Here is an 8637-nt window from a genome sequence, read left to right on the forward strand (position 1 = left end):
TCATCCTTTAGATAAAGATGTTACGGGTGTTTGTTTGTTAACAATTGTTTGTGGGCGTTTCATTTCGAGCCTAAATTGTGTTTTTACCTACTAACTGGCAAGTCCCGTTGTCGCCATCTTGGTTTTCTTGACATTGTCCGGCGTATTCTATTTGTTTTTTGTTCGACTAAACGTTTGATTTTGTCAATGGATGTGTTTAACGAGTGCGACATTGGACTCGTGGATACTGAAGATCTTCCTGACAACTTTCTTAACTTAAGTCAGATGCGCTTGGAGTTAATGGACTATTACAGGTATGAAAGATGATAATGGCTACCCTATCAGGGGTCTTATGATTAGATTCTAATCTAAAAATCTCGTCGATACTTATTCTTTTATATTTGTACGCAATTATGACCTAAAAAATGTAACTAAGCTAAGTTGTTCAAAAATACGTATTGAAAATATTTTTAAAGTTATTATAACTGTGGACGCCAGTCCACGTAGTGACGAATCGCACCGGGAGATAGCCGCCGAACTGAAAATTTGTTACGATAGTCCGATCGAAACAAAATCAAACACACCAATCGAAAGGTATTGTTATTCTTTTCTTCTCTGCTAAGGCTTTTTAAAGTTCCATTGGTTTAACAGAAATTAAGGTTTCGTTATTTAAATACGCGTCGAACAATAGCAAAAAACATCCCAAGTACACGTTATGAAATTTTAAAGAATCTTTTTGGTAATTTTTAATTTTAAGACCTAAATGTGTGTTTGTTAGTGTGTCCGATCTATTTTATGTTTTAGGGAACTAGTTTTTTTGTAGCATAATAGCATAGTGTAGCATAAATCAGGTTGAGCTGAAAAACTTTTGCTATTTTGGAAAAACTAGCTAGTTAGTTGGGCGGGAAATAGCTAGAAAAAGACGAATTTCAAGCTTTCAGTTTCTAAACAACTACAAAAATTCTAATCACGTTTCCCCAACATAATTACTCTACATATAGTAGTTTTGAAATTATGCGTAAAAAAAGTTGTTTTAAACAGTTTTATGAAATTGGTCCCAAGACCTATCTTTATAATCATACACCATCTTGCCTACCCAGGCTATTGTATTGCAGCGTGCCAAATCAGAAATATTTAGGAAGTCTATTTATTTAGCGGATCTTACAATTCATTTTCGTCACAAAAGATGATAACAATCATTGCGCTGAATTTAAAGCTAAGGAATTTAAATATGAAATCTCAACCAGTTAGCTTATTTAGTTTCATAGATTAGTGTTCCTTATCAAGAAACGCATCTTTCTCCCTCTTACACACTTTTCAGTGAACTCAATATACCCTTTCATTCTATGAGTAACGGCTATAAATATACGTTTTATTTAATATTTAGTTTACTTTATTCAAGAATTTAATTAACAATTTTTATTTTTTTGTACAGGTACGTTATCCACATTTATCTTATAAATTCCTGGATCAGTTTTGGAACCGCCTCACAAGCTCATATGGACGGCGAGGATTGCCAGGAGAGCCGTCGCACTGACAGCCAGGAAGCGTCCCGCTCCGGAGGCGTTGCACAGGTCACCTTTGCAGGTGTAGCAGCTCTCCACCTGGCGGCTGTGGGTCACAGTGCACTCATTCTCCTTCTGCCCAATGGACTCAAAGTGGCAGTCCCGAGATACAATCGTTCCAGCACGGTCTGTGAAACAGAATTTTAAACTAAATTATTATATTGCTTTAAAAATATTCATGATAAGAGGACCACTTTTAAAGTCGTCATAAACGTTGTAGCAAAATCGGAATGCCTATGAACAATGAATGCGTGTTTAAGCACACAAGATTCATAACTGTGTGTTTAAATGTCTTAAAAACGTTTTGGTTCAAGAATTTTTGATATGAATTTGAGAGGATGCTGTGTATATAAGAAAACGGGCCGAATACATACACATTTTTAGACATTGTTATGCTTATTGCTATGATACATCATTTTTTAGAATTATAAACAAGCCGACACCAGTTGATCAAATACAAACTTGTAAATATTGCATCTTTCACAAGACAACTATTCGCCTTAGTAGCAACTCCCACTGCTGCTAACAATGCAATACAAATTGTAAACTATACATTTTTATTTATTTCTAATGAGTCATTAGGGAATAACAGAAAATGGAGAAAAAACTTCAAATAATGTAATTTAAAATTAGCAAAGTAAATTGTATTATATTTTTAGAGTCCAATTGACTTAATTAGTATTTTATCACATTTTACATATATATATATATTTACTTGGACTTTTTCGATATTTATATTTCCTCAGAAACTTATTTCGTTCTTACCATTTTTATTACTCTTTTCTGAAATTGATAAGCTGATGTTCATGCTTTTTATTTTTATTTTTTCCTTCAGTTTTAAGCGCTATCGCCTTACGACTGAGAAACGCACTGTATCTGCTTTGCGTACGATTTCTCAGTTTGTGTTTTGTTTGCCATATGTTAATTGGAACTCGTACCCCCTTCCCGATCTCGACTACTAAGTTCGGGTGACATCACGTCTTAAAGCGTTTATTGCGTTCAAGGTGCGTGCCCCTCTAATATTGGAATCAGTATGCAAGACGGGATCTCCCTGGGATTTCACTCACCGCTGGTCACCACCTTGTTGCACCTGGTCACCGGCTGCAGTTGGTCCATAATGTTCGGTTTCGGCACAGTATCGCAATCCACGGTGCGGATGTTGGAGGCGGCATCGATCTTGTCCTTGGCGCAGTTGGGATCCGTCAGGGATTTGCACTGATAGCACTTGATGGCCGAGGCTGAAGGAGACAGAAATAGTTTGAATTCGATTAATATTTATTAATTCACTCCAGTGGCTTGGTCTAGGTCGCCGATTTGAATTTGCTTAACTCGTAACCTGTTTGGGATCTGCATTTTCCTCTCGATCTCCCTCGATCGCCTTATGTAACGCCCTCAGCCGAATAAACAATAACTCTCAGCCCATAACTTCTCCAGACCCTGTCATTTGACGGCAATGAAGTCATTTCTATACTCGTTTGAAAAACGTATGGAAAAGTACGTGAATATTTCGGTTTTTTATACGTATTGTTGATTTTTTTAGCTGTCTTGGTATGCTTATACTTCTGAAATGATTGTGGGCGCGTTTCAAATACTTTCTTGGCGGACGTGATGATGATGTTGTTTTAATTATTTATATGTGTTAGTTGTCGTTATTGATTTTAGGCGTATATTTCTTTACCGATTGACTAGCAATTTTTTTTTAGCTAATATTAGTATGTTTTCCCTTTAACATTTTCCTAATTTATTCTTTTTAATGGCGGTTCATTTAAAAGTCACTTTTTTTAAGTTACACTCAAAACTGGTTTTCGTTTGACACAGATTATTTCAAACTAATTGTTTATGATGTTTCCATCGGGAATGTTATCTAAAAAGGAAGGGACTTACCACTGTGCATCATACACAAGGCAATGAGAAGAAGACCGATCACTTGTTTCAGCATATTGGCTTAAGTTATTAAGTTCCTTCAATTTTAAACTTGTAAGATTAGTTGAAAAACTTTCGGTTTGATCAGTTTGGCAGACGCTGAACAACTGAAATTAGATTCGTGCTTGTTTTCCGCACTCTTTTCGTTTACGACTTGTTTTCGAGTGAGATTAGCAAGAAAAGCTTTGCTCATTCACTCAAAAATGGGCATAACTTGAGTGAAACTCAAACGAGTTTTTCGTTTGTTATGTCAATTTAGCGATCCACGCATTGGGGTCGCTGAAAATAAAACTATTTTGTTTTGATCAACAGATTCGTAGGCGGTCATATATAATTTTCTGTACTGCCGTTATGGGTCCATTGATTGTTGGTGGTGTGAATTGACTGCGGTTGAACTGTGGGATTTTACAATTGAATTTAGTGCGGATAATGGAATTAAATTGCAAAGTGACATACTTCTCTGATTTGGGTTATTGAACTTTTATTGGCAAGGTGATAGGTATAATGAATTGGGATATTGGTAAACGGCGTCGAATCAATTCGAGATATCTAACTGAAATTTAATTTAATAAAATGTACCTGTTAAACTTCTTAAGATCTAAAGAGTGTTATAGAGTTTTAATTATGAATATTATGTATTTATTTATAGTTAAGATGTTTGTTTTTGTAATTATCAATAAGTGGGTACTGCCTTACCTAGACCTTCTAGTTTAAATTCTTATACACATGAACCATAATTTTTTTTAAAAAAATTAGTTCCTTTAATTTTATTTCATTTTCAGTGGTTGCTACAAATTTTTCACGTTCTTCCATAAAATTGGCTGATTATCTTCTTGAGAGTTCGAAGACCTTGAGCTCATTTAATCCTTTTCCTATTGTTGTCTCGTCCTTTGAAACTTTACTGGAAGTCTGTTCCTCTTTTTTTGAGCACTGATTGCTTATTTTGTTGCATGTTATTTGAGCAATCGACTCATTGAATCTTTTCCTTTTGTCTGTTACCATGGCAATTTCGGTCTAAGAGGAAAATTCTGCGATAAGAGCAGCCGTCTGGGGAGCAACAAATCCTTTTCGTGAAATGGAAGGAGTTTGTATGTCGAAGTTATAAAATTGCCTTTTTAGAAGATCTATAAATCTTTTTTTCTACCTTTCAGTTTAAATAGTCAGCATACCCCCAAACAACCTTGTCACATTACAGAACTTCTTCATGCTAAATTAACTTCTCACATCTTAAAGCTTTTTGAGCGTATTTTTGTTGAGTACAAAGTTTGTCGGTGTAGCAAAACTTGTTTCAATTGCGCCGCAAAAACAAAAATTTAACTCAATGAGTCCGTCAATTAGCATGGTGTACCAAATATTTAAATCCGCGCACTGAGCACAGTTCAATGGATTAATTACAAAAAGTAATCAAATTCTTATACATAATATAATTATCAGAAAAAATACAACGGCATTAATATTGTTGTTGGGTCACTGCGCTGTTATACGTTGGTTTCTTCGAAATTATTCCGATTCGCTTGTTTTTTTCATCGCATCATTAAAATTGCACAATCTTTAAAAATGTTATTGAATGTGTGAATAAAATAAAATAAACCCATTAAGTTTAAAAGTCGACCAAAAAAATATTTATGAAGCACTTTAACTTGCTTAAAAAATTCCTGTAACTAATTCTCTTTAATCTGTTTAATTTTTCAGATAGCCAGAAAATGTTTTGACACCCCCTGCAAACATCTAACTTGCTATAGATATTTTTCAACTCACTTTGGTTGCGCATAATTAGGAAATTGTTTATTGGATCGATCTGAAAACAATGTGACCGATAATGCAATTCAAAATGAAAAACTTCATGAAAATGTTTTGCTATTGGGGGGACATAGACCATATTCAATTTCCGGCTTCTCAGCGAGTTCATTGTTGAAATATTTTGCATTCGATTGCATTGTCAAGCCGCCAATTTGCCACATAATTACGAATGCCTACACGCGTGGAATTTTCGGGGGCAGGGAGTCGAATGTTGTGGTTCATGATTTACACAATATCTTAAGCGGATTTGCTTTTCCCATTTTGCCACAACCCCATCTCACTTTTCTTGGCTTTATTCTGTGGTCAGCTGCAGCAGCAAATTCTGATTGAATTTCTTTTATCTTTTTTTTTTTGCCACCGCATAGCGAGCATACAATTTTTCTATTATATTTTAGATGAGGAGAGGGCATGAACAGTTGCATCCTTCGTCTACTTATTTCTCTAGAGATGTTTGCGTTGGCTTTAAATTCAATTATATATTGGGGAAAAGATGGCTAAAAGTGTATAGAAATGGAAACACCGAAAGGCAGTTTATTTTGTAGATACTCTATTTGTTTTGCTTACCTAATACATTTTCTTAAATTATAAGATTCATGTTTACTATAACCAAAAAAATACATAAAATAATTAAAGTTTTATATTTTCTTCTTTACCATTAAGAGAATTTCACAAGTACATGGCAAATAATATATTTGGAAAAGTTATATTTAAAAAATCACTTTTCCTACTACACTAAAATGTTTTAAGTTTAAACAAATTATTGCATTATTTTAAATAAAAAGAAGATAATCGACTTAAAGGTTTTCCAGGGTCTAAGCCACTGGTAATATTCTGGTATAATAGCGATATGTAGAGCAATTGAATGCCGCCTATTTGTACCCACATTCTCAGTTTGTCTGCAGCGTTATTGGTTGTTATCAACATTATTATCAGGCTGAGGTTGATGTGTTCCATCCCCTTTTCTTTCCACATTTCCACTTTTCTATCGGAACCAGTTGCTCCAGGTTGAATACAGAGTCTGGAGTCCTGTTGCCTGTTGCTGACCATTTTTCGCAATATGATATTTATAGCTATTTCATACTTATTATATTCAATCTGCTTTTCGTTGCACTCGGACAGCAACAAATTGGAGAAAATCCCTTCAACGAAATTTGACTTGCTCTGCACAATTTTAATAAGCTTATGGCAGGGGTATAAATCTCGTCTTCCTTTTCGGTTTGGCTCGGTTCAGTCTGGTCTGGCCAATTGTCATTTCATTTGGAAAACCTGCTCTACCAGAAAAGAGCTGAAAATTTTCAATTTCGTCTCAGGATTCCCCTGCATTTAATGGCGGAGAAGAAGGACCGAGGAAGCAAAGTCCGTTACCGAAAAACATAAACAAATTGTTTGGCACTTTGCAGGGAAACTAAAACACGCCCATCTAATCTGTTCAATAACTTGGAAAATCATTGCCAATAAATCAAAATGACTTTGCAGGATGTGTGTAGTATCCGAGCTCCGAGGCAGGCGAACGATAAGAAATCAATGTCTGGCTGGCCATTGTTGGGCTGAACTTGAAGGGCGGCCTTTAAGAGCTGGCCCTCGTAGGGAAATTTAAAATTCAACACTTCGGGGGCGGCATAAATTGCACATTTTATTTTACGCAACATCAGCAGAAAATCCGGAGAACGAAAAGGCAAGGAAATCCATTCGCCACCACTCAGCTGTACTAAATTGTGCCTCGGAGCTGTTTAAGGTTAGCTTTGGCTCTTTCGCTTATTTTTCTAGATTTTTAACGCTGCAGTTAACACATCATTTTTCGGGGCATTGTTTCGGTCGCCTTCCATTATCTTTCACTTGCGATCTAATGAAGTGTGCAAAGTGTTGTCTGCCCAACCTCAAGCCCCCACCTCTATGTGTCTATTTGTATGCATTGCGAGGGAGTCCCCATTAGCAGATGCGTAGAAATGTTCGAGTTAGAGAGGGGAAATTGAAAAATGGTTAATTTTCAGTGCTTTTCAGTATTACAAATAAATACATAATATTTTTTTAATTTTCTTCATTTTTTTTGGTGTAAGTTATAAAATAAAGCTATCTATCAACTTTATTACCATTTTAATAACAAAGATTGTTTTAAATTGAAAATCAACAGTTTTATCAATTTGGTTAAATTTGGTTTTTAGTATTTTGAGTGTGCCCGTATATAGTTAGCTGAAAATAGTTTTAGCATCATTGTTTTTTGAAAAACATAAAACCACTTAAAAATATTTATAACTAAACTGTTTAGTATATTTTTAAACATATTACATGATAGGAAAACAAAAAGGTTTTTTAAAAGAATTTTTAATCGATGAAAAATAGAGTTTCTTTTTATATGGGTAGCTGCTTTCCTTTATTAAACCCCCTTGTGACTGCCTCTGCCTTGTACGAAATGAGCCCCTGACCACTTCGCATTTATGCACCGCTCCACCCAAAATAACCCATCCCATTCCAGATACCCGTAACTTGGAGCTGCTGAACTGCTGCTGCTGTCCACGTTTAATGTCACTGGCAAAGTCGCAAATTGCTGTGCATGAGCTTTTTATGTTCATGCAAATGTCACCAACTGCACCATTTTCTGATGGAGCCTCGCCAGTGCTATTCCACCTCTTTTGGCACCACTCCCTTGCTCCTTCCCCTTGGCCTCCTGCTCAGCCATGAAGACTCAAACTTTTGATAGCACTGAACATAAAAATATATTTTCTTGCTAAGTATGCTTTATTTCCGACTTTGTTTATGACTAACCCATTATACCTACTAAAAACCTGTCCGAGTTCTTTACTTAATATATGCTCCAGTAGTACCTTGCAATGGCGATGCCCACAGTTAAACTGACTGTCGTAGACATCATCACTGTTTAAATTATTTTTGGCTTGTTTTTTTTAATCAATTCGATTTTCCCCAAATTCTTCAAAAAATAAGAAATATTATGGACCATGATAGCAAATTTTACATGAATTCCTTAACAAAATGAGACCGCGAATTCTTCAGAAGATAAGTAAGCAATATCAACCATAATAACCTATTTGTTAAAAATAAAACAGAGAAAACAAGAAGAGAGGCACTTATACTCAACACGCTGACTTTATTGATACCTTTTACTTATAGAGCCATAGTTCTCGTTCAAAATGAGTTAAATATACATCTATCTAATCTAGCTGAGAATTTCTCCCTGTGCAGCTGGACTAACGTTCCATAATGTGCCCGTTTGCCGGGAATCCCCAGTCCAACGCTGCTCTCCGGTCTTTTGTTTGGACTGCAACGAAAAATGCACTCAAAAGTTTACACAGAAAGGCCATAAGTGGCCCCGAAAAGCCCAGCTGCAGTGGAATCGAGGATGGAGATGGGCGAA

The 8637-nt window shown here is 35.7% G+C and overlaps 1 protein-coding gene and 1 long non-coding RNA gene across 2 annotated transcripts; both read right to left on the reverse strand.

Annotated features, from left to right (window-relative positions):
- Positions 1-1345: 1345 nt before the first annotated feature.
- Positions 1346-3568, reverse strand: atilla. The gene is made up of 3 exons (XM_017071705.4): positions 3429-3568; positions 2612-2782; positions 1346-1672 (listed from the first exon to the last, which is right to left on the reverse strand). Exons 1-3 carry the CDS (start codon positions 3481-3483, stop codon positions 1467-1469), a joined length of 432 nt encoding a protein of 143 aa, XP_016927194.3. The 5' UTR covers positions 3484-3568; the 3' UTR covers positions 1346-1466.
- Positions 3569-3570: 2 nt separating this feature from the next.
- Positions 3571-4814, reverse strand: LOC136116489 (uncharacterized). The gene is made up of 4 exons (XR_010653428.2): positions 4612-4814; positions 4164-4531; positions 3924-4020; positions 3571-3862 (listed from the first exon to the last, which is right to left on the reverse strand). It is a non-coding gene; the product is annotated as an uncharacterized lncRNA (long non-coding RNA).
- Positions 4815-8637: the final 3823 nt, after the last annotated feature.

This window comes from Drosophila suzukii, chromosome 2L (genome assembly GCF_043229965.1).
Source record: "Drosophila suzukii chromosome 2L, CBGP_Dsuzu_IsoJpt1.0, whole genome shotgun sequence".
Classification (NCBI taxonomy): domain Eukaryota; kingdom Metazoa; phylum Arthropoda; class Insecta; order Diptera; family Drosophilidae; genus Drosophila; species Drosophila suzukii.